Source organism: Protomyctophum parallelum (assembly GCF_964188405.1).
Source record: "Protomyctophum parallelum genome assembly, chromosome: 17".
Lineage (NCBI taxonomy): Eukaryota > Metazoa > Chordata > Actinopteri > Myctophiformes > Myctophidae > Protomyctophum > Protomyctophum parallelum.
Genome location: NC_139719.1, coordinates 34,219,185 through 34,238,740, shown reverse-complemented (window position 1 = coordinate 34,238,740; position 19,556 = coordinate 34,219,185). Strand labels below are relative to the sequence as shown.

General features: G+C 42.9%; 1 protein-coding gene across 5 annotated transcripts in view; it reads left to right on the top strand.

Moving 5' to 3' along the window:
* Positions 1 to 1,221: 1,221 nt before the first annotated feature.
* The window catches only part of trrap (transformation/transcription domain-associated protein), a 133,735-nt gene continuing 115,400 nt past the window's right edge, over positions 1,222 to 19,556 (top strand). For 3 of the 5 annotated variants that reach the window (XM_083788055.1, XM_083788054.1, XM_083788052.1), the window contains exons 1-21: positions 1,222 to 1,238; positions 1,974 to 2,160; positions 3,359 to 3,408; positions 5,209 to 5,319; positions 5,504 to 5,608; positions 5,888 to 5,971; positions 6,490 to 6,546; positions 7,774 to 7,899; positions 8,628 to 8,705; positions 9,054 to 9,142; positions 9,660 to 9,756; positions 10,005 to 10,143; positions 10,444 to 10,522; positions 11,863 to 12,097; positions 12,791 to 13,130; positions 13,439 to 13,536; positions 13,934 to 14,128; positions 14,780 to 14,971; positions 15,093 to 15,258; positions 15,605 to 15,861; positions 16,733 to 16,933. In XM_083788055.1, the coding sequence (XP_083644181.1) occupies positions 2,040 to 2,160; positions 3,359 to 3,408; positions 5,209 to 5,319; positions 5,504 to 5,608; positions 5,888 to 5,971; positions 6,490 to 6,546; positions 7,774 to 7,899; positions 8,628 to 8,705; positions 9,054 to 9,142; positions 9,660 to 9,756; positions 10,005 to 10,143; positions 10,444 to 10,522; positions 11,863 to 12,097; positions 12,791 to 13,130; positions 13,439 to 13,536; positions 13,934 to 14,128; positions 14,780 to 14,971; positions 15,093 to 15,258; positions 15,605 to 15,861; positions 16,733 to 16,933 (2,820 nt within the window). In that variant the 5' untranslated portion in view covers positions 1,222 to 1,238; positions 1,974 to 2,039. The remainder of the gene's footprint in view (positions 1,239 to 1,973; positions 2,161 to 3,358; positions 3,409 to 5,208; positions 5,320 to 5,503; positions 5,609 to 5,887; positions 5,972 to 6,489; positions 6,547 to 7,773; positions 7,900 to 8,627; positions 8,706 to 9,053; positions 9,143 to 9,659; positions 9,757 to 10,004; positions 10,144 to 10,443; positions 10,523 to 11,862; positions 12,098 to 12,790; positions 13,131 to 13,438; positions 13,537 to 13,933; positions 14,129 to 14,779; positions 14,972 to 15,092; positions 15,259 to 15,604; positions 15,862 to 16,732; positions 16,934 to 19,556) is intronic. The other 2 variants (XM_083788056.1, XM_083788053.1) reach the window with 1 other exon arrangement.

The following is a 19,556-nucleotide window of genomic DNA, read 5'->3' as shown; positions in this document are numbered from 1 at the left end:
TTAATGTCAACGAAGTCCACACCCACAACACCAGAGGGAGTTCAACAAACCATGTGCAATCCAGATTCGGCACAAACAACAAGGGACTAAATTAATTTCGCTAGTATGCCACCAAAATGTGGAACACCCTACCAACAGTCATGAAGACATGCAAATCCCCTGACTCCTTCAAAACCACCCTCAAAGGGCACCTACGGCTGCAATTAGAAACTGGCCCCCGTAAAATCTGAATCCCCCCACCCCTTTTTATTTATTTATTTATTATACTGAGGTGGGTCTCTCCCCACCTTTGTTACTTGTTTTTCAAGTTCGGGAACTAGTAACTTTCAAACTGATGGTGATTGGTGAAAGACAACAACCATAAATCGAGACCTATTACAAACGACTTTTAACGAGCGGTATTCCTAAATTCCTAAATTCTTTTCGCTCCTATGCCACCAAAATGTGGAACGCCCTACCAACAGTCATTAAGACATGTGAATCCCTTGACTCCTTCAAAACCGCTCTCAAAGGGCACCTACGGATGGCTGCAATTCGAAACTGGCCTCTGTAAAATCTGAATCCCCCCCACCCCCCCACCCCATTTTCCCTCACTGTATATTGTATCTTTTCCCTTTTTTGCTTCCCATATGATGAATTTAGCTACATAGAAATGTCTATTTGTATGTCTCTAAATGTTTGTATGTCTTTAAATGTTTTGATGAATTGAACAATGTGGACCCTGTTGTAAACAAGTGTAATGCTTAATTGGGTCGTCCACTCACAGTTGACAGTCTTTGTATTGAGTTTGTGCTTAAAATGTACTGTAAATTCTACAAACTGTTAATAAATATTTCAATCAATCAATCAATCCTTTAGCCACCAAAGCGGCGCATAGGATACGGGCAGCGGCGCGCAGATACCCGCAAACCTGCTCGACTACCACTACCAACATCCCTGGAGGTAGAAGACCATCGAAAACGATGGTCTTATAACCTATTGATTTGACTGTGTATCCTTCCACGGGTACTAGAAGAAGTGTTAAGTCTGATGAATATGGTTTAATTTGGCATTTTTTACTTTTTAATAAAACGTATGTTAATAAATACATTTTATGAAGTCAATGTGTAAATTTTTTCATTAAGTAAAATATTATAAAATGTAGGCGGAGTGATCTAGCGGTGAATCATGTTACTCTATGTGGTGAATGTTCAGCGCGGCGAATGACACAGACAGTTGCATCCTGTCGGTGGGACTTGGTAAGTCTGAATGGGATGCATGTATTATGAAGTTAAAGCTTAAATATACGCCTGTTTAATGTCCCCTTTGCATGCATTGAAAGAATGAAAATATTTCTTTGTGAGAAAGGGTGATTTTATATATATGTTTTATTTATTTTTGATTTAAACTGAGTTTAGGGGTTGCGCGAGCGCTTTCTTTCTTTGGGAATGCTAGCTCGTTAGCTTAGCTAAGGTGCTAATTCTTGGGTGTTTGAGACCAGAGCGAATTGTCCCTGGTTTGTTTTGCTTTGAAGAGTGCATCGTCGCTTATTTAACGGAACCACAGAAACCGGCAAGGCCAGCTTTTGAAGTTAGGGGTCCAGTTATTTAACTGATATTTTGCAGCGTGTTCTGGACAGAATGTGCTAGCTGATGCTTTAAGCATAAGCAGTGATGTCATAAATAAGCGCCATTCGCCCAAGCGGCATGCGTTTGTTGTCGCATTTTGTAGTGTTTACAAAACAAAGGTGGTGTGTGATGAATTGAATTGATAGTCACCCAATAAATGCTCTATATTCTGACCATAGCTATAGAATGTTTCTTCAGTAACAGGGGTCTCCCTGTCTCCAGCTTTTTAGTAATCAGATCATCATAACATCACTCATAACAATACATAAAATTGACGATCTTGTCTAAGTTTAGATATATTATTAATAGAATAGAATAGCACCTGTAAGTGTGTCAATTGTTTTTGTTCCTCTTCCTGGTGTGCAGTGTATATGAAGTTCTTGTGAGACTGGTGCAGACTACCTGTAGTCTGCCCGCTGCCCCATCGCAGCCATGTCTCTTCCAGCTGGCACCATGGCCTTTGTGCCCACCCCTAGTCCCACCGTGGTGGACCAAACCACGCTGATGAAGAAGTACCTGCAGTTCGTGGCAGCTCTCACGGATACCAACACACGTGAGTTTATCAATTTTACAATGTGCTTCTAAAATAGGTGCAGTGCTAATGTTTTTGGAGTTTATTGAGGTAGAGTTGCCAACCGAACCGTCCCTTGAAGGAATTGTCCCTTAACTGATAAGGGTATACACACATCTTACAAGTTCAAACAGCTCATATACAACACAAATACTATAATACAGGTTGTAACCACTTAAACCCTTGAGACTTAGTAAATTGTTCATGAGTTGTCTTTGTAGTTTGTACACCAAATCGCTTGGCCAAAAATAGCGGATCTATTCTAACCCATTGCAATGTGACGTGTTGTGAGCTTGTAGATCTGCTATGTTTGGCTAATGTTCCCCCCAGAAAATGGATGCTGGGGTTCGAGTGGTTTATACCGTATATTTCCAAATTGTAGTCCTACTGCAAATATCCGCCCGGTTCCTCTTTAACACCCTGGGTCATCACATCATTTTGCGTATTAAATGACCCGTACAAAACGCCCCTATCTGTAAAAACGCTGGCGGTATTATTTGCAGTTTCTTCAGCCTAATTGGAACTGTAACCAAATAATCGCCTGGTGCAGGCCGGTGCGAAAATAAATAAAAGCCTACTGCCATTATCTGCCTGGTTCCTTTTAAACGACCGGCGGCGGCATCCAAGTCGACTTTGCCTATTAAACGCTCAGGCTACTATTTGGAAACATACCGTAATATATGGTATAAAAACATATACAGTGAGTTTGCACTGATTATTTTATTATATTATTATATCTTTCATGCATGCACAGTTGCACACACTCACTAACATCTCAGCCTAATATCGGCATTCTGTAATATGCACAAACGTACCAAAATCTGTTTGAAACTTGAACAGATTTATAGCAAACAGATAGACCCAATACATTCTCAATACAATACAGGAATGTCTAGTTTATGGATATGTGTAGCTAACTAGCTATGCTCAGCAGGGGGCAATGTGATGAGAGCGATACGCTTTAGTCCAGATGAAAGGTACGTGTGTGTGTGAGAGCGAGTGTCTGTGTGTCTGTCTTGGATGGATGTACCTTTCAATCAATCTGGGCGCTGTAAGTAAAACTGATAAGATCTGAGAGCCCCCACACACTGCTGAGCAAAGCAAGGTTGCCAGGAGCATTGGAGCCGTATCATTAGCTGTGGTGATTAACGAGCACGCTTCATGTCCTTCCAACATCCAGCCGACGAGACCAAGCTGAAGATGATGCAGGAGGTCAGCGAGAACTTTGAGGTGAGTTTGATGAATAGTTCTCTCCCCACCCTGTAATGGTAGACGAGTCATTTTTCATTAATCTCTCCACCCGAGTTTGATCGCAATGATGGATTTCTACGCATTGATAAATTTGAGAGTTGTATGGAAATCGGATCTTTAAAGGTTACCTGAAAGTGTTGTGAAAGCCAATGAAAATGAGGAGGAGGTTGTATGGTGGTAGATCAAAGTAACCCCGGGCAGCGCAATGTAAAGATGACAGTGAACATTCAGTATTTGTCTCTGTGACCTTGGCAGGTAGTATAATCTATAATATAGTTGGCAGGTAGTATAATATAATCAGTCAGTCTGTTCCAGACTTTAAAGTGCTGCTGGCCCTCAATGCAGAAGCATAGTTGGATATCCATTTGTCCTGATTGGCTGAGAAGCATGCACATGCACACATTGTAGCGAACAAGTGCCCTCGTACCTGCTCCACTTACAGGACAGCCCAAACACTTTCTGATCGGATTTTAAAATGAATTGACAGTGAAAACGGAATACCGGTATATGCAGTTTATGCTGGACTATTTAAGTAAAATGAACTGCAAATTTCAGTTGCAAACCAAGCGCTGGTTGTAGCATATCACAGATTACAATTCAATTCAATTCAAAGGGCTTTATTGGCATGAGAAAACATACGTTTAAATTGCCAAAGCAGAAAGCGCAATACAACAATACAGCAATACAATCAAAACAAAAAAACTATGTACATTTGAAAGTCAGAATCTTCAACAGATCAATTTCTATGTACCAAGATCACTCGGTGCAGGAATATACACATTGATTAGTCTTTAGGGTGGTTGTGATCCATTTGATATCCTTCTCCTATCACAGCACCTCACAAATCTTGCTGCTGTGTTTGCACATTGTTGTACTTCGCCCAGCAGATATGGGAGTTTTTTGTCATTGGTCATGTTTTCAAAATCTGTGTGTGGTTGTAATCTGTGGGAAGTATGTGTCTCTGATGTCTTGGTATAATGGACAGATGGTTAGGAAGTGTAGCTCGGTTTCCACTTCATTTTGTGTGCAGTGGATGCATAGTGTGTTTTGGGTCACGGTGCTCAGGTATTCTGACACTGTGTATTCTCTGTTTAGGGCCAGATAGCATTCTAGTTTACTCTGCTTTTGTGTTGCTTCTTTCCAATGTGTCAGATAGTTTTCCTTTTGCTGTTTTATAATTTGGTTTAGTCCAGGGCCAGCTGGCTGAGGGGGCATCTCTCTAGAGTTTCGCTGTGTGTGAGTGCCTTGTTATGGAGTGCATCTAGGTCACTTTCTTTTAGGTGGTTGTAGAAAGTGCTCTCTTTTTTATTTTGATGGGTATCGTACTATCGTCCTAATTCTGCCCTGCATGCATTATTTGGTGTTTTTCGCTGGGTACGGAGAATGGATTTGCAGAATTCTGTGTGTAGGGTCTCGGTTTGGTGTTTATCCCATTTTTCAAGTTCATGGTTTGCTAATGGTCCCCAGATCTCGCAACCATAGAGGGAAATTGTTTCTATCACAGAGTCCAGTATTTTAAGCAAGGTTTTAATTGGGATGTCTATTTTGATGGCATAGAATGCCCTTCTTGCCTTGTCTCTCGGGTCCTTTACTGCTTGGTTGTAGTTCATTGTAAATATACGATTACATGGTCGTATATTTCCTGTTGATTTACCTTATATAATCTTTGAATGAGTGTGTACACTGTGCTAACATGTTTCCATGGACAAGACAATATGCCATATGTGACGTGCTTGCTGAATACTAATTGTTTTTCTTTGGTCAATTCCTCATTTTCAGAATGTGACGTCATCGCCCCAGTACTCAACCTTCTTGGAACATATTATCCCTCGCTTCCTTACCTTCCTACAGGATGGAGAAGTGCAGTTCTTGCAGGAGAAACCCACACAGGTAGGCGTGGTAAAGCCAAACATTACATTGAACATCTTGGCCTTTCTTGCTGACGCCCTTATTCAGGACAAATAACGGCATCGGATTCTTTCTCCCCACCACTGGACCATTCCCGAAGAAGGGCCAAATATTGCATCCAGAAACTAACCCATGGTATTGCTAAGTATTGTTTTGTGCTTTGCAGCAATTGAGGAAGCTGGTACTGGAGATCATTCACCGCATTCCAACCAATGAGCATCTCCGACCACACACCAAGAACATCTTGTCGGTGATGTTTCGCTTCCTGGAGGTACAGTGGGATTTCGCAGCTTGACACAATTTTTGTGTCTACTGCAAATTAATTTACATACACGTTAAAGGACAGAGAATATAAATAGCCTCAACACTGTTTCAGGTAGATTTAATGTCCGATGGATGTGTGTGTGTGTGTTTGTGATTTGCTTTGGGCATCGTCCGCTAATGCAACCGCGAACTGAGCCCAATATTGATTTTAATTTTTTGTCTGTTCTCTGTGTAGATGTCAAATGTGAAGCCTTAACCTGTCTGCTTTATTTGGGTGGTTTTCCAGATTGAGAGTGAGGAGAACGTGCTGATCTGCCTCCGCATCATCATTGAGCTGCACAAGCAGTTCCGTCCTCCCATTTCTCAAGAGGTGCGACTCGTCCCTGTTCCTTTTTCAAAGAAAAGTTTAGTTTTTTGGGGGGTTTGCTTTATTACGGGTCTGATGTACCGGTATATATTTGCCGTGCCCAAAATAGAGAATTCCTCCTCATAGGCCTAACTAGGTTAACCCATTCTGACCTGAGATCAGATTCATACGAGGTTTCCACTGGACACACACTGGTCTGATTAACCCATTCTGACCTGAGATCAGATTCTAAAAATGTCAGTCGTTCTTCGATTATTCAAAAATAGCAGACCTACAAGCTCGTATCGCGCCACTCGGTGGCGCGATATGAGCTTGTAGATCTGCTATTTTTCAATAGCTAAAGCATAACATGATGCTGACACCAAAATGGGTGCCCGTTCAGAATGGATTAAAAGAAAACTTCAGACATGCACGAATGATGAGTTTGCTCTTGTACTATAGGCTCGCAAGGGGATTTGCAAACGTAATCATATTTTCTTTTTTTTACTAATCATCTTAATGGGCGTAAACCTTTCTTTCAGATTCATCATTTTCTGGACTTTGTGAAACAGATTTACAAAGACCTGCCCAAAGTTGTCGTAAGTACAACCTGGGATGCCTTTTTGTTTTCTCCTTTTCACCTCTATTACTCTATTACTATTCCCACACCTCTGCTTCATTTATTCAGTTTCCCTCCACTCTTTCTTTATACAGTACCTGATTGATTCCTCATTCACACAGGATGATGCATTTATTCGCAGTGAAAAATTGGCCTCTTGCATTGTTTATGAATTATACTATATATTATTTACAGTTTCTTCAGGCTAATTGGAACTGTAACCAAATAATCGCCTGGTGCAGGCCGGTGCGAAAATAAATAAAAGCCTACTGCCATTAGCTGCCTGGTTCCTTTTCAACGACCGGTGTCCAAGTCGACTTTGCCTATTAAACGTTTGCACTGATTATTTTATTATATTATATCTTTCATGCATGCACACACTCACTAAATGCTAACATCTTAGCCTAATATCTGCATTCTGTAATATGCACAAACGTACCAAAATCAGTTTGAAACTTGAACAGATTTATAGCAAACAGATAGACCCAATACATTCTCAATACAATACAGGAATGTTTAGTTTATGGATATGTGTAGCTAACTAGCTATGCTCAGCAGGGGGCAATGTGATGAGAGCGATACACTTTAGTCCAGATGAAAGGTACGTGTGTGTGTGAGAGCGAGTGTCCGTGTGTCTGTCTTGGATGGATGTACCTTTCAATCAATCTGGGCGCTGAAAGTAAAACTGATAAGATCTGAGAGCCCCCACACACTGCTGAGCAAAGCAGTTAACATTTGCTTTGTTTATGAATTATACTCATGATACAAATGACAGTTCAAAAATACATATTTCCGTCTAGATTAATTGTACGATATACATGTCCTTGATGTGTAAGGAGGACCTTTATTCTGTACTTTACCTCCACCATCTCCATTTCTTATTCCCTGTCACCTCTCTCTATCCAATCTCCCTCTCTGTCTCTCAATACTAAATTGTCTTTCCAATCTCTCCTATCAATCCTCCCATGTCTCACCATCACGTGTCTTGTCTCCCGCCTACGTCTGCTGCACACCACTTCTAAATTCTCCCTAATGACTCTTCTGTCTGCTACTTTGTTTTCCATTAAACCTGCCTCTGTTTCCCTTTCCATGTTCTTCCACTTGCATCGCTGTCCAGCTCTCCACACCAGCCTTTCTCTCTTTTTCATTCTCTTGCTACAATTCTAAAAATCTATTTCCTCTAACCGTTGTTCTCCTTTATGACCAGGCCCGTTACTTTGAGAACCCCCAGGTGATAGCAGACAACACAGTTCCCTCTCCAGAAATGGTGGGTATGATCACTTCAGTGCTGGTGAAGACCGCTCCTGAACGGGAGGACAGCGAGACGAGAACGGTGAGCTCGCTATATAAACCGATTTCTCAAAGACTGGCTCACAGTCACACTTACAATCTGCATTAATACACTGTGCAGGAGGAAATAAAGACAACCAAATCAGTCATTTGTAACACCACTCACTTGCGACCGCTGGAGCATATAATGAAGCCTCACTTTACGGGCCATATGCAACCATTAGTAACTTTACATGCAGTATCTCATAGCCATTTCATTAGTAAAAATTCATATTTAGATGCAGTGGTTGGTTGGTACATAATCAAATCCACAGCAATAGTTTGTCCTCCTTTTTGGCTATATCGCTGGTAACCACTGGATGGCACCAGCACACCATGTAGTCACAAACGGAAACATCATAAAACATGGCTCCTGCTTGGATGGATTAAAAAAAGAACAGATCAAACAGGATTATTTGACTAATTAATGCGTTTTGTCTAGTTGTATTACAATCCCTTTATTCACAAAATACAAAGGCATATGCAGGCTTTTGCTACACAGACCATACATCGACATTCAAAGCACAGTAACAGTGCAAATATTTACTAGCAGCAGTCTACACTCACCCTGAACATGCAACATTGTGCCACAAACATATTCATTCAGTTATGGGGGAAAACAGTTGTAGAAGAAGAGGGGGGGGGGGGGGGGTGAGTTTTCAATCAGGGTGTTGAGTTCTGTGAACATGTGTGTAAAACTAACTTCATTTGTGACTCACTTTCCACCTTTAGCACACCATCATACCACGGGGGTCCTTGTCTCTCAAAGTTCTGGCTGAGCTGCCCATTATAGTGGTGTTGATGTACCAGGTAAGCCTTCTACTCATCAGAGGTGGTTAGGCTATGCATTCGTTTCACAACTGTACTGCAGACTTGTACTATTATATTGTAATCCAACAGTAATGTCTTTAAATCGATTAATTGACAGAGCGTTCCTTGCAAAGAGAAGAAAAACCTTTAGAATTGTATTTTCCTGGTAAATGTTTTGGGGGTTTGAGCCAAATTGAGGCTCTAGTTCAGTAAGCATGGAGTAAAACATTGGCAAGGCGCCTTAGGTTTTATTGCAGCATAATGTTGAAGTGTGAAGTGAAGTGTTCGAAATAAGATTTGTTTGATATACGTGGAGGTTATAACTTATATTCCTGTGTTTGCTTTCAGCTGTACAAACTAAACATCCACAATGTGGTGTCAGAGTTTGTCCCACTCATCATGAACACCATCATGCTTCAGGTGTCTCCACAGGCCAGGTATGTTGTGTGTGTGTGTGTGTGTGTGTGTGACTGTGTGTGTGTGCGTGCCTGCATGCCTGCGTTCCTTCCTATGCCATTTCTTGCGTATATACATTGTCATATGCCATAGTCTGGGATGGGGATCAAACTTTTTACTTTATTTTTAGGAATGTTTTAGGATAATTGATTTGACTGCTGTGCTATTTTGTTCTGAAATGGTCGAAATTGGCTTAGCAGGGAGGTTAACACTGGGTAGGAAGAGTGTTTGCATTAAGCATTCCAAGCAGGAACATAGTGGAGCTGAGCTAATTTAGAAAAGTAGAAGTCTGGCAGGTATGGAAAGTTTCCTGATGACGGGCAGTAACCGCCCGGCACAAACAATCGCCCTCCCTTGTGTGATACGGCTTGTAATTTCAGCCTTTATAATTGGCAACCTTAAACGATGACGATGCAAAATCATAACCCGCTGTGATGGGGCTCTGACTAAACGCATTGATTGCAAATGTGTGCTTGAACAATGTCATATTCTCCAAAGGCAACACAAGCTCTATAACAAAGAGCTGTATGCTGATTTCATCGCTGCTCAGATCAAGACCCTGTCTTTCCTGGCCTACATAATCCGTATTTACCAGGTATGTCTGTTTCCCGGCTAAAAATACTGTGTCCACTGAGGCTTTTAAATGTAGGCCAAATATATATTTATTGATTTGATAATTATTATGAAATGTATTGTACACAGCATTTCGTTTTAGAGGATAGTTGATGTTGTTCATGTAGAATAGCAAAAAATATAATCCTAGTATGATAGGAACATTATGGTATAATAACATTATGCTATAATAATGGTCTATCCTGTGTGTGTGTACGTCCGTTCTATCAGGACCTGGTGGGGAAGTACTCTCAACAGATGGTGAAAGGTATGCTGCAGCTGCTATCCAACTGTCCCTCAGAAACTGCACATCTCCGTAAGGAACTGCTCATTGCTGCCAAACACATCCTCACCACCGACCTACGCAGCCGTAAGTCCACATGTGCACATACAGTCATGTATGCAGACACAGACATACACCATTCAGTACCATGTTCAGCCTTTTGCCTGTTCCCTCAATCTTCACCCTTCAGTATCTTACAGGTTTGTGAATCACAGACAAACTTGAATTATATATCTTCAAATTAATGACGAGCTGTGACCAGCTATTTCTTTGCATTTTAATATTTTCCGTAATTTGTCATTGTACGCCTGTTTGGCGATACCATATCATGAACAGTATCTAGGAACGCGTACTTAAAAAGTTCATCTCCTTTTTTTCATTTTGCAGAGTTCATACCTTGCATGGACAAACTTTTCGATGAATCCATCCTGATTGGCTCCGGCTACACTGCTCGGGAGACTCTCCGGTAAGTGCACAAGTGTGTGTCTACAGTACACGTGCACGCAGACGAGCATGCAATCGTGATCATGCTTGCGTGAGTCTGTTGGTGTCAGAACTCTGCTTCCACCCAAGCAGTCGTAGCATAGTAATGAAGCATTGAAGCGCTCAGGGGAGGCCGTCTAGAGCACTGCACCACAACTCAGCGGCTGTCAGCCCACGGCTGCAGATCGTGCACCCTCTCTCCGGAGGGGGAAAGCTGTTTTTTTGTTGTGGTGTCACTGGTGTCAGACATCCTCCCCCTAGTTGGGGTTGACATTGACATCTCATCCTTCCAGCCCCCTCAACCCTCCTAAGCTACGCTAACCATCTCATTAACGCATTGACTGTCATAACTTGTTAGTTATGGGTGGGTACGAGACGGCAAGATGAGACCTGGCAGTGCTGTCGATATCAGCCATTAACTCACCTTCTCGTCCTTTACCTCTTCCATCTTCTCATCTTTTTGTGTCCCTGTTTTTTCTCTCCTCCTCAGTTCTTTTTATCTTTCTGGCTTCTCTTGATCTTCGTATCACCTCTCTGTGTCTCTTTCCTGAGTGAGTTCCATCCTGGCCCCGCTTCTCAAATCAAGTCAAGCCTCTGTTGTCTTCACTGCTGTCACTTTTTCTTTTATCCATCCCCTCCTCTCCACCCATTTGTGTAAAGGTCAGAGGAAGACGGTAAGCTCTGTGTGCTAAGGCAAAGTCTCGACAAACACCTTCTCCCAAAATTACGTTGTCGAGGTCCAGACTGATGTTTTTGGGGTTCACGTCAAAGAATATTCTTTATACTTTGTTTTTGGGTCACCTTTGTGATATACGTTTCGAGCCTTGGCTCGAAATGTCGTCAATAAATGTATCTTTTGGAGCATGTGAGTGTGCGGGTTCCCTTCTCTTTTCCTGACAGAATAACATCACACTTTAGTTTCCTATACTCAGAGTCTATTTTTCTGTTTTTTCCTATGCTTTATTTAATAGAGTAGAGCGAAGGGAGACGTGACATGAGGGGAGATGGAGCCAAACTCGGTCACTGTGTTCACTAGGCACATTATGATCTAGTGTGAAGAGACACCAGCCACCCCAGATTTTTCAGTAACATCTCCTAAGGCACAATTAGTTAAAATAAATATTGTACTGAAGTTTTCATTTCACAATTTGTGTTTCAAATTGAATGCACTGCAGTCTCTCTAGGTCGTCCTCAGACAAGCCCTCCATCGTTGCTTCCAGTCATCCTGGTTCTCCATACATCTGACCAGATCATTTGTACTTTGAAGAACCTATTTAAGATGTTTTGTAACTCAAGATATCTCCTGCCCTTGCCTCCATCCAGACCCTTGGCTTACAGCACACTGGCAGACCTGGTACACCACGTGCGTCAGAACCTCCCTCTGACTGACCTGTCCCTGGCCGTGCAGCTCTTCGCCAAGAACATCGACGACGAGTCCCTTCCCAGCAACATCCAGACCATGTCCTGCAAACTCCTGCTCAACCTGGTGGACTGCATCCGCTCCAAGTCTGAGCAGGAGAACGGCAATGGCCGAGACATCCTGATGAGGATGTTGGAGGTACGTTGTGGGATTCATGTTTCATTTTGATATGGCAGCAGCTGTGTTTTTCCACTGTTGATGCTAGAATGTTGACAGTGTTATGAAACATGAGATTTCCAAGACAAGAAAAAGAAAAAAAAGTTGACAAGGGCACACATTTCTTTATTACCAGACATCTAATTTTTAGTGGGTGATCAGCAATTTTTATAGGCTGAGATGACAGTTTGGCAAATTGTATATTTTTGAGCGGTGCCTCCGCTCCATTACGCAGCTATGTATGTATGTATGCATGTCTGTCTGTCCGAGCACAGACAGAGGCCACACTTAAAGTGGCCAGTAGAGTGCATCACAGTACCAGTACAGAGTACAGTACACTTTAAACTTAATACAGTGGACATTTGACAATAACAGATCTACAAGCTCACATGCTGTGCACGGAAAGATAAGATACATCTGTGAATCTAATGTGCGAAACCATCAAGTAAATGAAAACATTTCATAGGCTACATATTGATTCTGAAGCACCATGTCTCCGGTTGACGGTTTTGTGTTCTTTGGCTGACTGGATTGAAAATGCAAACCCTGAATACTGTGCAGGTTATGGACCTCCTTTTCCCCCAGTTTATTCATATCCATATGGGGTAAGGGGGAGGGTAGAGACATTTATCTGAGTGACCCATCCTCTCTCTGACCCGGTCTGCATCCATTCAGGTGTTTGTGCTCAAGTTCCACACCATCGCACGCTACCAGCTCGTCACCATTTTCAAAAAGTGCAAGCCGCAGTCGGAGATGGGCGTGGTGGAGCCAGTAGCGTTGCCGGGCGTCCCCGCCACCCCGACACCGTCCACAACACCGGCCCTTCCTCCCCCCGCCCCACCCACCCCCGTCACCACGCCGGCACCCCCAGCTCCCGCCACACCCTACGACCGGCCGGGGGAGAAGGAGGACAAGCAGACGTTCCAGGTGTCGGACTGCCGCAGCCTGGTCAAGACACTGGTCTGCGGTGTGAAGACCATCACTTGGGGCATAACGTCGTGCAAGGCGCCCGGAGGTGAAGGGATGGGACAGATACCCTGGCTTTCTATGCTCTGCTCACTCATGCTATTAACTGTACTTTAGGGCTGCAACTATTGCATATTTCAATTGATTACCTTTTTATAATCAACTTTAATTGACTAGTCCGATTAACCACTTAAAGGACGAAGTAGCGGTGAAGTAGCTTATCTACTTGTAGATCAGCTGCAGATTTGCAATTTTTCTTTTAGTTTTCTTTGCTTATAGCATGGCATTGGTGCGCTATATGAAATACTGACCTGCCACAATGTCAAGCTAACTTCCCTTTCCTGCTTCAATTCCCAGAGGCACAGTTTATTCCCAACAAGCAGCTCCAGCCCAAGGAGACACAGATCTACATCAAACTGGTGAAGTACGCCATGCAGGCCCTGGACATCTACCAGGTACGACCAGAACAGTGCAGAGACTTGTAGCACAGTGGTTCCCAAACGTTTTAGCCCGTGACCCAAAACAGAAAATAGATATTCGCCCGGGACGCAAACTAGTGAAAATGGCAGATCTACAAGCTCACAACATGTCGCTTCGTGCCGCGTTGTGAGCTTGTAGATCGGCTATTTTCACAACTTCTTAAATATTTGTTCTAATAGATTTGTCTTTCATTTCTTCATGACATTACTGAAAAAAATCTTTGGATTTTGTTTAATTAATTCAGGAAAAGGGAATGTTTTTGGGAATGTATAGGAAACAAAAATTAAGCAGACCCATAACAATGTGTCCACCATGAGCGACCCAGTGTTGTAGCAGCATGGTGTCACAGCGCCCCATCACCCTCTTGGCTAGGTACAGGTTGCCAACAACCAGCAGACTTACATCCGGGTGGCCAACTGCCAGACGGTGCGCATGAAGGAGGAGAAGGAGGTGCTGGAGCACTTCGCCGGCGTCTTCACCATGATGAACCCGCTCACCTTCAAGGAGATCTTTCAGACCACGGTGCCCTACATGGTGGAGAGGATTTCTAAGAACTACGCGCTGCAGGTAAGCAGTGATGATTTTGACACCAATTATGGGTCGCCATGCAACTCCTTGCAACCATTCGGTTGCGAGTAGATTGTGACCCATTGGTGTGGTTTGGGCCATTGAATTGAACCAGTTGATTCACTTGCGTCGACGTGAAACAGGACATCCGCTGGGACGAACGCTAAAACCGTCTCGTCCGCCTCGACCCTTTGGTGTGGTTTGGCTACCTTTCTCCCACTGGGTGACTGAATAAAAATGCAATGAAAACGAAGCTATGACTAAAACTATTATGACTAAATATATTGACAATATCTTCAACAAATAGATTAAAATGTTATGGAGGCTCAGGGACTAGTGGAGAAGAGAACTAAAAGAGATGTCATTTTATGTTTGGTTGTGCTCCTAAAATATTTTCAGTGTAAAAGTGTAAAAAGGCATCCCGAAATACATTTTAGTCAACCAAATCAACTGTAGATTTAGTCAATCTTAATAATAATCACAATAGTATGATATTTAGTCGACTAACACTAAAGCATTTCACATGACTAAAATATGACTAAAACGAAATTTACTTTATAAATCTGTTTATAATGATTTATTTTAATGTTTATATGAAATGTATAAAAAAAAAGGCTTCACTTGATGATGCTTGAACTTGACCTGTCCCAGATTGTGGCAAACTCTTTCCTGGCCAACCTGTCGACGTCAGCCCTGTTCGCCACCATCCTGGTGGAGTATCTCCTGGAGAGGCTCCCTGAGATGGGCTCCAACGTGGAGCTGTCCAACCTCTACCTCAAGCTCTTCAAACTGGTGTTTGGCTCAGTGTCGCTGTTTGCCGCAGAGAACGAACAGATGCTCAAGGTAAAATCTCAAGTTACTATAAATTACAATCGGTCTAGTTATTGTTATTGACTATAATAGAACATTGTAAAAGAAGAAAGAGAACGATGTACATCATACTTCCATGTCTCCATTTCCCCAGCCGCACCTCCATAAGATAGTGAACAGCTCCATGGAGCTGGCCCAGTCGGCCAAGGAGCCATACAACTACTTCCTGCTTCTCAGAGCTCTCTTCCGCTCCATCGGCGGAGGCAGCCATGACCTGCTCTACCAGGAGTTCCTGCCCCTCCTTCCCAACCTTCTGCAAGGTGAGACATATGCCGCTGTCTGTTTGCTGTCTGAACTTGAACATGAGTGACCTCTGTAACAGAAGTGGTCTTAATACAAAGAGAGCACTGATCTCAAACCGAAGTACGGTGTAAATGTCTGACTACACTTGGGTCAGTCCTTGAATCTGGAATATAGCAGGCTGTATTATGAAAGTGTTCTTGGGTGTCGTATCACTGCACTCTGTTATTGTGAAACCGTTTATTAAGCTTTTCAGCTTTATCAGCTTTATATATATATATATATATATATTATATATATATTTCTTTTTTTACAAAACTCATTCTGAGATTCCTCACTTATATTCGTATTCCACTTTCCTTCCAGGTCTCAACATGCTGCAGAGTGGTCTCCACAAGCAACACATGAAGGACTTGTTTGTGGAACTGTGTCTGACGGTGCCAGTCCGCCTCAGCTCCCTGCTGCCCTACCTGCCCATGCTAATGGACCCGCTGGTCTCTGCGCTCAATGGCTCTCAGACATTGGTCAGCCAAGGCCTCCGCACACTGGAGCTGTGTGTGGACAACCTGCAGCCTGACTTCCTGTACGACCACATACAGCCTGTCAGGGCTGAGCTCATGCAGGTAAGCCTTGGTGGAATTTCTTATTGATATAAGTTGTTTTGTCATAAGCCAAAACATTGGTGGCTAGCTTATGCCAGGGCTCCACCGGGCGCGTCGCATCACGCGTGTGTGCGTCAAAAAACGAACCGGGGCAATTTTAATGCAGTCACGCAATGCAACGCGGGCAGTGGAGCCACCCTTCATTGATTAAAAAGGGAACATTCCCTGACACTGACGCGCCCGGTGGAGCCCCAGTGTTACTGGGTGCCCCGACCGCTAGGCCAGCCCGGGCCAGTGGCTAGCTTCCTTGGTGAAATATATAGCAATGAGCAGTTTTGCTTGGAGCTTTTGACAAATTGCTAAAGAATTCCACAACGTGGTCTGCAACATTCTAAAACCACCCTGTTTAGAAAGCAAAACCCCAGTTATCTGTTTCCATAATTACGGCTCATTCTAAAATTAATTATTTGTGTAGACGGTGGTCTTACTTGATGACAACTGACACAGCTAATGTTTGGAAACTCAATTAATGCAATTCAGCAGAAGGCGTCTGCCAACTTCAGACATTCTGAGATGAGCTAGTTCACGCCACTGCAATTATCCACTGCAGTCTGCAATGTTCTAATGATTTTGTCACGTCATTAATTTTTAATCTAAACTGGGCTTAACCCATTTTGGGCGGGAACCCCTTTTGGTGTTAGCATTATGCTGTGCTTTAGCTATTGAAAAATAGCAGATCGGTGGCCCGCTACGAGCTTGTAGGTAGATCTTTTAAAAATCGAAGAACGACTGACATAGAAACATAGCTTTTTCAGAAAACTGTCAGGATGTAGAAGACATTTTTAGAATCTGATCTCAGGTCAGATTCCTATAATCTCTCTATTTTCTGCAGGCCTTGTGGCGTACACTACGCAACCCAGCAGAGACCATCTCTCACGTGGCCTATCGGGTGCTGGGGAAGTTTGGAGGTAGCAACAGGAAGATGCTGAAGGAGTCACAGAGGCTTCAGTATGTGGTGACAGAGGTCCAGGGACCCAGCATCAAGGCTGAATTCACTGACTGCAAGGCCTCCATCCAGCTGCCCATGGAGAAGGTAGGACTGGTGACACCATTGATCAGTATGTAGGTTTTGGTTTGGTTTTGCCTCTTGTTTATGGCTGAGACAATAACCACATTACCGCAATTCCACCGGGATGTGATGAATACGGTTGGGTGGGGCTCATTAATGTCTACTCATAGTCCTATTTTCGGTGATGAGGTGACCACCGCTGTCACCGAAAACTACAACATGACGTCACTGAGCCGCGGTGAGGAGATAACCACCGCTCTCCCCAGCCCTTTTCTCTGTTTTTTCAGCTTTGCGTGAACTTCAGACAGACACACACACACACACACACACACACACACACACACACACACACACACACACACACACACACACACACACACACACACACACACACACATACACATGCAGTCTGTCTGTGATGTTATCTGGTGTTTGATTGAGGTTTGTCTTGCAGTGTTCAGTTGTTTATTTACAGTGTGGTTTTTTAGTTTCAATTCAAAAGCTAATTCCCACATGTACAGATAGTAAAGCTGCTTTCTTACTGTGGCCATTTGGCTGATAAACTTGAAACTGAAAGTTTTGTCAGTCCAAAATGGGAAACCTTTGTTTTGCAGACGGATGTAAAATGCAATTCATGCTCAACATGTTATCCACAGAAACAAAGAAGACATAGTAATGGAACAATGAACACATTCTACATAACAATGAGCAGGCCTTTTAGTTGTGGCACAATGTCTCAGCTGTACTGTTTATTTGATTTGAAAGAAGGATGATGCGTTTCAATGCTTTCAAACAAATGAAAGTTGGACCTTTCATGATTTGTGGCATGGCATTTCAAGACATCCTTCTGATTCTTCCGTTCAGTCGCTCATGGAGTACTGAAGAGGAAAGTTTAGCAGTGACATCACTCTCATACACAACTTCGAAACACTTCCAATAGCTCTTATCCATTCCCTTTACCTTTTTTTGTATTTCAATTTGGGAAAGGAAGGACAGAAGCATGCAAGAAAGAACGACTCACATTCTCTGTGATTGCTTTGTAGCGAGGGCAATGGATCCTTGTCATCTGGCTGGTTGTGTGTAGGTGTGTGACTTTGTGTCTTGCGTGTGTGTGTGTGTGAGCCTGTACATTTTAGTGCGTTTGTGAGAGAGGAGACTGCGTGTGTTCCCCAGGTAATTAAATCTATCATAGCTCCCTCATCCACAGTCAGTAATCATCAATCTCGTGCGGGCCTCCATGACGCCATTATTTACTCTCACTAATGGCCTCTCCCTCTCTCCTGCGTCTGCCATGGGCAAAACACACATACAGACAACCCTTAGCAGAGACACACACTTGAATACACAACACCGATACCAGTAGCAGCATAGTCTCCGGGGAACTGCAGATAGATGTAGAGATGATGAAGTATAAGCACAAGTACTATCATTTCAATAATTGTGTTTGCCTTTCAAGATGGATGCCACTGATGCCATCCCTGGTTCATGACTCTTTAAACCCTCCCCATGTCAAAATGTATGTAGAGTAATGTAATTAACATTCCTTCCACCTTCCCTTCCTTGCACCCATTTTCCCTTCCTTTCTTCTCCCCATCATCCCTCCTGAGATGTAATTTCATTAGTGTTGGTGTGTGAGTGCCATTGGCTGCAGCTGTACAAAAGAACAACTTCGATCTGTCCCTTAGGATTAACACAACTGATAGAATCCTTTTCTTATCATTTCCATAAATATACGGCATGCCTGTTTTTCCACTCGTATAATAATATTCAGTGTGTAATGGTGATTTTCTTTCCGGTACCACAGAACGTCACCTGCACGCATACAGTACGCGTGCGCTGTGCGGTGGCACGAGCCTACATGTGCGCATCGCGGTATGCGTGGTGTGCACCGAACAGCTGATAGCCTAAGCCTATATTGTTTGTTGTGTAGTCTAGTATGAGAGTTTTAGACACACTTAAAATAATCTGACATTCTTTACTGCACAGTAGCGTTACCATACCTAAGCTCGGACGCAAACTAGATTCACGCCTTGGCACGGTGTGAAAATAGCAGAGTCCAAGTCGAGTCTCAAGTCTTTGCTCTCAAGTCCCGAGTCAAGTCCAAGTCAACACAGGCAAGTCCCAAGTCAAGTCCAAGTCCTGAACTTTTTGTTTCGAGTCCCAACCAAGTCCTAAGCATTTTGTTTCAAGTCCCAACCAAGTCCTTACATTTTGTTTATAGTCCCAAACAAGTCCCACCAAGACATAATACTAATTAATGATATGTAAAGATTTACATAAATCATGAGCATTTTCCACAATTAGCATTTATTATTAAACAAGAGTTCTGGAGTCCACCAACAAAATGCAGATACTGTACTTTTCAATTTCCTCCGTGAGGACAGGGTTTAAAGCACCACTCTGTACAATGGGGTGGTTGAAGTTTGTCTCTCTGCTCTTCTATTGAGCCATTTAGATCATGTCAAAAGTCATGTCTCACCGAGACACAGGATCTGACACAAATTCAATGTTTCCCCTGAGCAAGCAGGCTATTATTATTACAATGGTAAATTGTCATTACTTGCACTGAAACCGTGTTCAAATCCAGTGTAGAAGAGGAATGTTACATTATATACCAATACCAAACCATTTTACATGTCATACAAAA